At 39.4% G+C, this 12143-nt stretch overlaps 1 protein-coding gene across 1 annotated transcript in view; it reads left to right on the forward strand.

Annotated features, from left to right (window-relative positions):
- The window catches only part of MYOM1 (myomesin 1), a 142493-nt gene that overhangs the window by 83650 nt on the left and 46700 nt on the right, over positions 1 to 12143 (forward strand). The window contains exons 18-21 of the mRNA XM_004606000.2: positions 1018 to 1302; positions 3580 to 3776; positions 6452 to 6578; positions 9026 to 9210. Coding sequence (XP_004606057.2) covers positions 1018 to 1302; positions 3580 to 3776; positions 6452 to 6578; positions 9026 to 9210 — 794 coding nt within the window. The remainder of the gene's footprint in view (positions 1 to 1017; positions 1303 to 3579; positions 3777 to 6451; positions 6579 to 9025; positions 9211 to 12143) is intronic.

Here is a 12143-nt window from a genome sequence, read left to right on the forward strand (position 1 = left end):
ATCCAGATGTGCATCCATATGTAGCCTTTTCATCTCCACAAGTCCAAGTATCCTCAGATATTTTCCACTGTGTAAAAGAAACTCTGTTCTAACTTCAGGCTCATCCTGGGACTATGGAGGGCCACCTGTTCCATGAAGTGGTATATTACCCATAACACATAATCAATCACTCATAATCTTTTAACCGGAAAGTCATTTCATTTGCTTCAGAGCCGGGCTTGTTTTCACTAATACCAACTAACATATTAACTCCTCTAAAATTCCTGCAAGACATAGTCATGTTTCATCTCTGCTTATAGAGTAACCAATAAAATAAAACTAGTAATAAAGTAATTTTATCTAAGTAACTGATGTACCTCTCAATCTTAAATAAAGTGGGGCAGTGATCCAGGCCATTTCGAGCAATAAAAATATAATCAGTCGTGTAGGAGCTCAGAGTTAAAGAGAGAGATTTTTAAATATTAATGGCCTTCAGCTAACTACATACATTTTAACATTCATTATAATCTGCACAATAATGCACATCTTTCTTTGAGATTGGGAGGTGCAGATTGTTAATAATTTAGAAATGTACATAATTCTAACTGTATAAAGTAAGGATCTTTAATAGAATGTCTTTTGTGTACTTTGTAGTTCGTCCCATCCTCATTCTGTTGAGTAATAGGGCTCATACTTCTCAAGAAATGTCCAAGATTTGCTTTTTCTTACATATATTTAAGTTCTGCAAATCAAAATAGTTCCTGTTCTGTCTGTGATTGTTGGGTTCTTGTTTTTGTTTTTGTTTTTCTCATTTATTCTTCTTCCAAGTATGGAGAAGTTGAAGTAGTTATTTGGTGTATTGGTGTAACTGATGTAACGTGGATGCTTTCCACATTTCTTGCAAAGCCAAGTGATTTTCGTTAAACCAAAATTGTTTTTGTTCTGTTTGTGTCCTAATGTTTTTCTCTTTGTTCTCTGAAGAGCAACTTGTATTATGTCCTTGCTCAAAGTTTTCCTGTTGTTATCTGGCAATTGTAGGGGGAGGAGTGTCTCCAGATGTGTGGCCTGAACTGAGGGATACACCTGTTGGACTAACAGACTCCGGGGCTGGCTTGCATGAAGTCTCCCAGCCAGCCTTTAAGAAAGATGCTTTGCTTGATAGTGAACTTAACAAATCTTCACTACCCAGTAGCTCTCCCAACCTGGGCCAGACAGAAGTGAGTAATGTAAGTGAAACAGTTCAGGAAGAGCTGACCCCACCACCACAGACAGCTCTTATGGGGAACAGTAAGTCTGAGCCTCTGAAACAGAAGAAGGATCTAGGTGAGAGTTGAAAAAGTCAAACTGTTCCATCTGTCTCCATCAGTGTCCTCACCTCATTGTCTGGATCACATTCTTCCATCTGTGTTCACTTTCATCAATGTTTTTGCTTACTTTTATGTTTTTGATACTTTTGTCTCATGAATTATGGAAGTAATTTTATATAATTCTTTACATAATTATTGTGCCTAATGACAGTAGGATATTTACGGAAATTTGGGTATAGAATCTTTTTTCTGGGGGAGGGTGTTTCTCAGGCAAACATTCATTAGACCTCATTTCCTAAGAAAGTAGGAGTTGAGGGAAGAAAGAATTTGATAGTCAAATTCTTTGAAATATTCGTGTGGGGTGAATGTGGAGGATAAATATTTCATAAGAAAGTGGCACCCTATCAGGATCACAGTTATTCACTCTTCTTGTTCATCCTCAAGTTTTCAAATTGCCTCTCACATTTATTTCTAATTAATATAGGTAACATTACTCTTAGTTGCAATAAAAGTTTAACAGGGTATTATAATTTAGCTATCTCCCATGGTATATGATTCACATTGCCATAACGAATTTGTTTAAATAAATAAGTTCTGAATCAGTTCTGAATTTTCTGATTAACATGTGTGGTACTTGTGACTTAACTGTTCTAGGCTATAATATTTTTTTTATCAAATAAAAATGGAATGCATATACTGACAAATTGAAAAATTTGTCATCTATTTCTACACCATTCCCAACTTTGGTGATATCTTCTCTTTTTTTCTGATACCATTGTAACTTAAACTCAAAATAAAATGGGATATTCATTTGAGAGTTCATATTCACCATTGCTGTAATAGAGGAAGGGAGAGGAGGGGATAGAAAGTGGAGACTTTTTTGCTTAAATGTAAAGAATGAAATAAAAGTAAAGAATAAAGATGATGGCAGGGAGAAACATCTTATCTTAAAAATTATATGGTTTTGAGTCTTCCTTTTAACTTCTATAATATACTGTCACTGTCACCCCGTTGCTCATCGATTTGTTCGAGCGGGCACCAGTAACACCTCTCATTGAGAGACTTATTGTTCCTGTTTTTGGCATATCCAATATGCACGGGTAGCTTGCCATGCTCTGCCGCGCGGCCTCGATACTCTTGGTAGCTTGCCGGGCTCTCCAAGAGGGGCGGAGGAATAGAACTCAGGTCAGCTGCATGAAAGGCGAACGCCCAACCGCTGTGCTATAATTATTTTTATATTATTTTATATCAATAGAGATTTTTTCCCAACACTTTTTATTTCATTTTTAAAACTATAATTTCAGTAGTTGAATGTAAAGTTCATTGACAAAGCCACATATGTGAAGAAAGATTCTTAGAACATCCCTGAAAATGTTTCTGTTTAGATTTCAAGACAGTGACAGCTACGTAGTATTTGTTATATATGAACTATGTTCTAACATTAGATCAAAAATAATGTGACAAAAATTATTATATGTTGAGAGAAAATCTTATGACATATTGAACCTATATTTAAAAATATTTTTTAAAGGTAAAACTTTTTTATTGAGAAAAAAAGAAAAAAACTTTTTTATTGAATCACTGTGACATACATTTATAAAACTTTCATGATTAAGTTTCAGTCATACAATGATCGAACACCCATCCCTCCACCAGGGTGCATTTTCCACCACCAATGACCTCATTCTGGAGGGATACACCAGTATGCCTCCAGCCAGCCATACCTCACCCCACCCCCTGCCTCTATGGCAGACAATTTCCAAAGGTAAAACTTAACTGAATTCCAGTACGAATTTTCCTGTGTGTAGACAAATCTGTATATAAAGTCTCACGAGGGTATACTAGTAATGTTAAAAGGCTAGCTATTTCTTAATAAGAAAACTGAAGCAGAAATTGATAAATATGTATATGCATTCCATTTCCACAGATAGAACATAAAAACAAAAACAAAGACAAAAAATACACATCTTGAGGAAAGTACTCTTCTGATATGAAACAGAATCATTTTTCAGAGTATTGTGGCATTTTGCTGCTAATATTTCAAACAATTGTCATTTCTGAAAGTTTGGGACAGGTTCTTTTTTTATCTCTGGAGTAGGAATTACCATAAATTTCTACTGAGTGTCAATATTTTCCTCATGCACCAGATGAGATGCCAAAGTCTATTAACAGTCTCCTGTTTTAGTACTACTGTGCAAGACCTAGTGCCCCCAAGTATGGTACTCATGAACAAGGTATCAGTAGAATCATAAATGCATTTATGTCTACTCACAAACTATTCATATTGCTTCAGCGCCACCATCTCCACCCTGTGATATCACTTGTCTTGAAAGTTGTCGTGACTCAATGGTTCTTGGATGGAAGCAACCAGATAAGACTGGAGGGGCTGAAATTACTGGCTATTATGTGAACTATCGTGAAGTAATTGATGGGGTGCCCGGAATGTGGAGAGAAGCCAACATCAAAGCTGTCAGCGATGCGGCATATAAGGTAAATGTGCAACCTTCTGTATTCTGGAGTGTTCATGATGCACAATCATGCACAAATATGCAAATGACCTGACTTCTGTAATATGTCATTTCTCCAATGTGTGTTGCCTGCAATGACATTATTTCTTTGAAATCAACATAAAGATAAATAGAAGTTTGGTTGACCAGACAGGACATACATTTTTCTGGTTCATATTCAAAGACATAATATGCATGGCTCAGGACACCATATGTGGTGCCGGGATTGAACCCATGTCCAGTGCAATAGGCTTGCCTGTTGTATTATCTTTCTGGTCCAGTATTTCTTGTAAACATTAATATAGAGTCAGAGAAACAGTACTGGGGTTGAGATACTTGCCTTGCATGTGGTTGGCCCCATTTCAATCCCATGCATCACATTGTCCCCTTCCCCCCAGCACTGCTTGGGAAACCCCCAAACACAGAGCCAAGAGTAGCCCCCATGTGCTGTTGGGTGTGGACTACGTCCTCTCCCCTGAAATTAGCTTATAAAATTTCTGAAACCAATATACCACGAGCTTCAGAATCTCAATGATAGAATCAGAATGGCTCAGGATTCTTAGTTTTCATGTTTCCATCTCAAAGGATAAATGGGTCTGCTGGCCAAACTCACTTTGCCACACTTGATGTTCTAGTAACTGTAGTGGCCACAGAGAGACACTTCAAATATATCTACCCACTAATTTCTCATCCATGTGTGGCCTCCTAGGCTCAGATCACCTCAGAGCACTTGAAAGGTCTCACTCTCAACAAACCAATGGTTTCCCTTGTTGGAACATCATCGGCTACATCAGGTTATCACCGCTGCCCTCCAACCCCACCCTCAGTACTCACAGAATCCCAAGCTGTGAGGGCAAGAGTAGAAGGAGGTTGTGTAGTGGAGTTTTCCCCAACCCAACATTATGCTCTTTTAATTTAACACTTAAAATGTTTTCTGTTTTTGGCATATCACACATACTAAGAATACATAAAATAAAATTAAGGTTTTAAAATTCTTCATCTTGATATGTGTGATCATGATTTTAATTATTGGATGATAATCTATTATATGACTATATAAAGAGAAGAAACATTAGAATTTGAATATTTTTTTCTGTTTAGATTTTATTTAATTTTCATCTCAATATGCTTATTTGTTTGTTTTTGGGCCATACATAGAAGTGCTCAGTGCTTATTCATGGCAGGGATCAGGGACCTATGTGGTACTGGAAATCAAATTCAGGTAGGCAAGTGCCCTACTCATTCACTATACTATATCTCCAGCCTCAAGCTGTTGTAATTTAAACTGTGGTTTGGGGGAGTGGCTACACCAAATAAATAAATAAAAGTGTGCATTTGGTGGGTTCAGAGAAATAGTGGGTAAAGAGCTTGTCTGGCATGCAGGTTACCTGAGTTTAGGAGGACTCACACCTGGAGGTGCTCAGGATCTATTCCCAGTTCTGTGCTCATGATGGCACTGGGGCAGTGGGGGCACACAGTGCTGGGGATTGAACATGAATCCTCAGCATGCAGGGCAAATGTTGTCTTGCAGCCCCATTTTGGACAGAGGAACTCTTCATTACATATTCAAGATTGACGAAATCATTAGCCATTGACGATGGAACTCAATCTCAACTGAATCACGGATGTGCTAAAAACTCAAATCACAGGGTCAGCTCTCTTGACAGCCATCCTCCAACCCTAGGTTACCTGGGGTCTTTCCCAGATTTGCCTTATTAACATAAGGAAAGACACATTTTATAGTTCTCTTCACTTAAGTAATACTATTTTTAGAAGCTCTCTCTCTCTCTCTCTCTCTCTCTATATATATATATATATATATATATATATATTTCTTACTATAAATCACAGAAACACACACCCATTGAGGAGTAATTCAAAATCCAGTGATTACAACCCTGATTGATCTAACTATCACTCCTCCTTTGCCATATTTGTTGTTGTTGGGGGTGGTGGGAGACCTATGGCCCTTCTAAGCAGTGCTCAGAAGTCTGAGCAGGGTTATCATTCCCAGTGATACCCAGTCAACTGGGCTAGTAGTTCAAGTGCTAGGGTCTGGGGATGCACTGTGCTTGGGCCCAAGGTGACAGGAACCACCTGGGCCACCCAGAAATGCCAGGGCCTTTAGGGCTATACACAACAATGTTCAGGGGACCATATAGTGCCAGGGATCCGACCTGAGTCCATGCATGCACCCTAACCCCCATACCATCTCGATGGCCTCCCTTGCCATACGATGTACCAACAGTCACAGAACTAATGTGCCAATACCTTTGCCATAAACTGTTGGATAGTAGCGGGTCACAAGTTCAACCCACACCCAAGAAGGGTGGGGGTATATAAAAGTTGTGACTGGCTGAATCATCAAGAGGGTGCCTGACACCGGAAGTGAATCGATAAAATGCTGGACAATTAGACATCTGAATAAACAAACCTGGGGCCAGAGTGAAGTACAGTGAATAGGGCATTTACCTTGCACATGGCAGAACAGGGTTCGATCCCCGGTGTCCCATATGGTCCCCCAAGCACTGCCAGGAATAACTTCTGAGTGCAGAACCAAGAGTAATCCCTAAGCATTGCTGGGTGTGACCCAACCACCCCCCCCCAAAAAAAAACCTAAAAAAGTTCACTCTCTGTGATATGTTGTTTATGTTGCAGATTAGCAACCTGAAGGAGAACATGGTGTATCAGTTCCAAGTGTCAGCTATGAACCTGGCTGGGGTGGGACAGCCTTCTAAAGTAAGCGAATGCTTCAAATGTGAAGAGTGGACAATTGCTGTTCCAGGTAAGTTATGTAAACTCTGTTTCAGTACCAAGGAACCAACTTTCTTTAAATAAGCCAATAACACTGCTCTGTAGCACTGTCGTCCAGTTGTTCATCAATTTGCTCAAGCGAGCACCAGTTATGTCTCCATTGTGAGACTTGTTGTTACTGTTTTTGCATATCGAATACACCACTGGTAGCTTGCCAGGTTCTGCTGTGAGGGTGGGATACTCTCGGTAGCTTGCCAGGCTCTCCGAGAGGGATGGAGGAATGGAACCCGGGTCAACCACATGCCAGGCAAACGTTTTACCCACTGTGCTATCGCTTCAGTCCAGCCAATAACTGGGGGAAAAAAATTAAGTTCTGCATAGGTGACTTCTCCTGGCCTCTCATATTTATATAATATTTTATATAATATTTACAATACTGTTAAACAGTAGATACCAATACAAAACGAAGTTTGAATAACTTATGTTTGCATTCTAGGTAAATTATAGAAAGCTCATAATTCTGCTTGTACATGGAATGAGATTGATAGAAGCACATAACTTAGGGCTACATGATTATTGAAAAGAATTCCAGGGAACAGGGATATGACTCAGTGGTAGAGCATGTGAGAGACCATGAGTTCTGTTCCTGGTATCGCATGAACCCTACTGGGTACAGCACTGCCATGTGTAACCCCTTTTGAATAAAAAGGAATGTCAATTTTTTAATTTTTGTTTCCTAAAGGGCTTCCAATGCATATGCCCTAACAAAATTTATCAAAAATAATTTTCTGTTCTCCATTTTTCTCACTTTCTTCATTGCTCTGGAGTGGAGGCCTTACTAGTCTTTCCAAATCTCTCTTCAAACCCAGACAAACTGGACTCTCTTCTCTGTTATCTCTTCCACCCTGTCTTTAGCTCCTCATGACAAACACACCTTAGGAATATTTTGGGTTCCACTCCAGATCAAGGCACATAAAGTATTTGAGTTCCCAGAGCAGATAAAAGTTTTCATTATACTAGAATCCAGTGGTTTTTATCCACTGTCAACAGCAGCTGCACAGGTGTAAAAGATGGAAACCATTGCTATAGTCCATTAGGTGTACAATGATAATACTGTCTAAAATCCCACGTACCTTAACTGAAAAATAATTTCTTACAATTGCTAATCATCTCAGCGACTGGAGGGACAGTACAGGTGTTAGCACTTGCCTTGATGCTGCTGACCCAGGTTTGATCTCTGGCACTGCATATGATCATCTGAATACCACCAGGAGTGGTCTCTGAGCACAGAGCCAGGAGTTAGCCCTGAGGGCTTCTGGGTGTTATCTTTCTCCCAAAATTCTTTTTAGAAGCTGATGCTCAGATGAAATGACACCTGAAATGTCCCTCTATGTAGCAAGTGGAAGTTACTCTACTTCTAGCTGAACATCATTAGCAACCAGTAATATAGAGTTCTTGCTTTGTATGTCCGGTGTGTTGCTAGCTGTTTGAATGCTTCACTGGGTTCTAAGCACTAGGAAATAGTCATCAAAGACCATTTCCACCAAATGCAGTCAAAAGGCAAGAATGATTCGTAACAGACTTATGACTGTTAAGACAAAGAGCCAGAGAAATATTGAGCTATTAATTGCAAAATATCAAAGCATAGCATGATAGAGATTGTGCTTATAGTTGGCTCTTCGGTCTCCATGAGTCAATTCAGATGATTTTGATTGGTTGGCTAAAACTCAGTTGTCACTTAAATAAGTAAAGGAAGAAAGAAAATAAATAACTGAATAACATGCATAGCAGCTGCCAGAAATGCAAAGATCACACACAGAGAGACCAATTTTCTTTCTCCTAAAGAGATTGATCAAGTTAGTTGGCTCTTCTGAACCTTCACTCTCTTAAGATTCAATGAAATAAAAGAATAAAAAAGTTCTTGGTAGTGGTTAGCATGAATCCAGGAGACAGGACACTGATTGTATCTGTGGTTCTAGCCACAAATGGGAAGTATGCTTTCTGGGAAATACTTTCCTTCAGTGGGGAGTTATTTTGTAACATATTCCTTTATTCTTTGAAAAAATGCTATCTTTATAATATGTCACTGAATAGAGTTATCTGTTCAATTGAGATTTTGGGGGGGGAATGTTAGATTATTATTTAAAAATAAACTTAAAACTGAGTCTACAACTAAACTATTGTGATCATAGGCACTGAACACAGGCCTGAAGACTGCCCAAGAATACGTTTTCATCAAGCACTTGTAAGGCACCTCCAACTAGCCTTAATCCATAGAAGGGCAATTGAGGAAACCTGATATGAAATGACCACAAAATACCTACTTCCTTGGAAACGATTAATTTCTTAAAAACAAAATAAACAAAAATACATTAGCATCAGGTTCAGCTTGAAGAAATTATTGTTCTAGATTTGCGTGCTTGAGTTTTCATCCACACATCCATTTCTATTCATTGATCCCCTCCCTTTCCCTCAAAGGACCACCACACAGTCTCAAGTACAGTGAGGTGAGGAACACCTCTCTGGTTCTGCAGTGGGAACCTCCAACCTACTCTGGGAGGACTCCAGTCACTGGGTACTTCGTGGATATGAAGGAGGCCAGTGCCAAAGATGACCAGTGGCGAGGTCTCAATGAGATAGTCCTTAAAAACAAGTATCTGAAGGTAAGAGGATACACATCATTTGAAAACAATTTTATTCCTAAAAGAGGGAAAAAATGTTCTATCTAATATAAAATTTATATCTACTGATAGAAGCTTTCAGGTTAGCAAGATTAAAAACACTGCTGCTTTGCTCACTATATAGATCGGCTCCTGGTAAGATTCTGTTTGCCAGTGAAGGAAGGTTTAAGGTAGGTTTCTGGTGTTTAAAGTAATTTGGTCACTGGTGGTGGAACTGGTGCTAGAATATTATATACCTAAAACTCAACTATGAATAACTTTGTAAATCATGGTGTCCTAATAAAAAAAGAGAAAGAAAGAAAGCAATACGGTAATGTTTAATCTGATTTGCTGAGCCTAGCTTTGAAAATATCCACAGGCTCCCTCCTTGCTTTTCTTTTCCTCTGCCTTCTCTTACTCACCTCACACTTTTGCTATTCACAGTACTTTATTATTATTATTTTTATTGAATCACTGTGAGATAGTTACAAGCTTTCATGTTTTAAGACTTAGCTTTCTTTTTTTTTTGCTTTTTTTTTGGGGGGGGCACACCCGGCAATGCACAGAGGTTACCCCTGGCTTTGCACTCAGGAATCACCCCTTGCGGTCCTCAGGGGACCATATGGGATGCTGGGAATAGAACCCGGGTCGGCCGCGTGCAAGGCAATCGCCCTACCCGCTGTGCTATTGCTCCAGCCCCAAGACCTAGCTTCTTAACCTTGAGAGGAGTCCTCATATGGGAGTGTGCAAGTTTTTCAAACTTTAAATTAAATTTCTTTGTCATTGTCAGTACATTTTCATTTGTATACCTATTTTATGTGCCTCTATACCTGGGTTCAGGTGAAAGTTTCTTGAGAGAAACAAGGTCACAATGGGAAAAGTTCAAGAGCTCTGTCTTAAGATGTGGTTGATGACTATTCCCAAAAGTTGACTTTCATAACCCTTCCACAATTATTCTGAGGGTGCTATTTTTATTGCTCACATCGGTAAGTCTAACTCTTGAGTTTTCGATCCATACCCTGTCTTTCTTCACCTGCTTGCCCCATGCTATACTCAACATAAGATCTCAAAACAAAAGGGAATGCCCTGCCGCAGAGGCAGTGTAGGGTGGTAGGGGATGGGGTGGGGGTGGTAGGAGGGATACTGGGAACATTGGTGGAGGAGAAAGGGCACTGGTGGAGGGATGGGTAAATGATCACTGTATGACTGAAATGCATACACAAAAGTTCATAAATTTGTAACTGTACCTCATGGTGATTCACAAATAAAAAATTTTTAAAAAGTGAAAAAAAAACCTATAGACTCCTTCACCTTAAATTAGTGAATTGTATAGGATGTGAATTACATTTCAGTAAAGCTGTTCTTTTTCTTTTTTCCAAAAAAAAAAATACGCTCTCAGAGCTTAGTAAAATAGGTTAACTCAATGCCTGGCTGCATCCTCATTCTACTCATATTACCACCATTAAGATTCCTGCAGAGTGCTCCAATTGAACTCTACAAGACTGTTCAGCTCAAGCCATTGACTCTCTCACTGGCACCAAGTGAAAATGTCAAATAACATGCTCCCCTGTTATCAATAGTGGCAACTGGAGACCTGGAATCTGCTGTAGAAACAGTGGAGACTGATTCTGGTTGTTATTGCTTGGAAAAATGGTTTCAACCACTGGTGCACATAATGATATTAGTTCACAGAAATTTCCACCAGTCCCTGAAAAAAACTATTGCTGCTTTATGCATGGTGTGCCCAGATAAAAATTTCATTTTATAACATTAGATTTTTAAATACACAAAATCCTATTGTAAGTAAATTTTTTTTTTTGCCTTAGCAGTCGCTGACTATTTCTGTTTTGCTGGTACACAGGTGTGAAAAAGTTGAAACACACCAATTTAGAATAAAGTTATCATAGTCAAACATAAAGCTAGATTTAGTGTGTGGCCCTCTTTCCCCAGAGGAGGCTGCTGTCAGGAGGTGGGCCTTATTAGGTATTCAGAGTAAACCTGCTTGTACTCAGTGCTTACTCCTGGCTCTGTGCTCAAGGATTACCCCTGGTGGGATTTGGAGGACCATATGAGGTGCTGGGAATTTGACCTGGTCAACCATCTGTAAGGCAAGTGCCCTACCTTCTGTATTATCTTTCTGGCCCTTATTTTTAGTTTTATTTTCATAAATAGTTTTAATTAGGAAATATGAGAGACAGAGAGAATTCTATAAAGTAAAGAAAGATAAATCAGGCATCCTGAGCTGTGTTCTGGGGGGACTCTGGAATGTGCTATGCCCGTTGACAGTTTTTGAAATGAAAGTAGAAATTTTTTTGTTATATAATGTGCAGGCAGTCATGATGAAAAATTCAGATAAAACACGTAAAGGAAAAAAACAAAGATGTCCTATAACTCCCACGATCATTTTGATAGAGATTTGTTATTCCAGACCTTTTTTTTTTGTCACATCCGGCGATGCACAGGGTTACTCCTGGCTCTGCACTCAGGAATTACCCCTGGCAGTGCTCAGGGGACCATATGGGATGCTAGGGATCAAACCCGGGTCAGCCGCGTGCAAGGCAAATGCCCTGCTTGCTGTGCTATCGCTCCAGCCCCAATATTCCAGACTTTTTATACTTTCAACCACAAAACAGAGTCAAAGAAATGAACATGCTAGAAAAATATAGCCTGGTAACACTAGGAGCAGGACAGAGAGCTCTGTGAATAGGAGCATTTCACACCATTGCTGCCAGAATATACGGTTCATTGGCTCCTGCTGGAAGTACCCATAATCATTTATTTCTGTACCAAGCGTCTCACCAGAGTTCCTAGAGGGAATCAAAGACACAAAGCTTTTTAACTCGACAGCTCACATTTCCTCATGCTCCTTGTGTGCTGTTGGAGTTAATTACAGCCTAGTGAGATAATGTGGTGGGAAGAGCGTCATCGGGTGGGGG

Source organism: Sorex araneus, chromosome 2 (genome assembly GCF_027595985.1).
Source record: "Sorex araneus isolate mSorAra2 chromosome 2, mSorAra2.pri, whole genome shotgun sequence".
Taxonomy (NCBI): domain Eukaryota; kingdom Metazoa; phylum Chordata; class Mammalia; order Eulipotyphla; family Soricidae; genus Sorex; species Sorex araneus.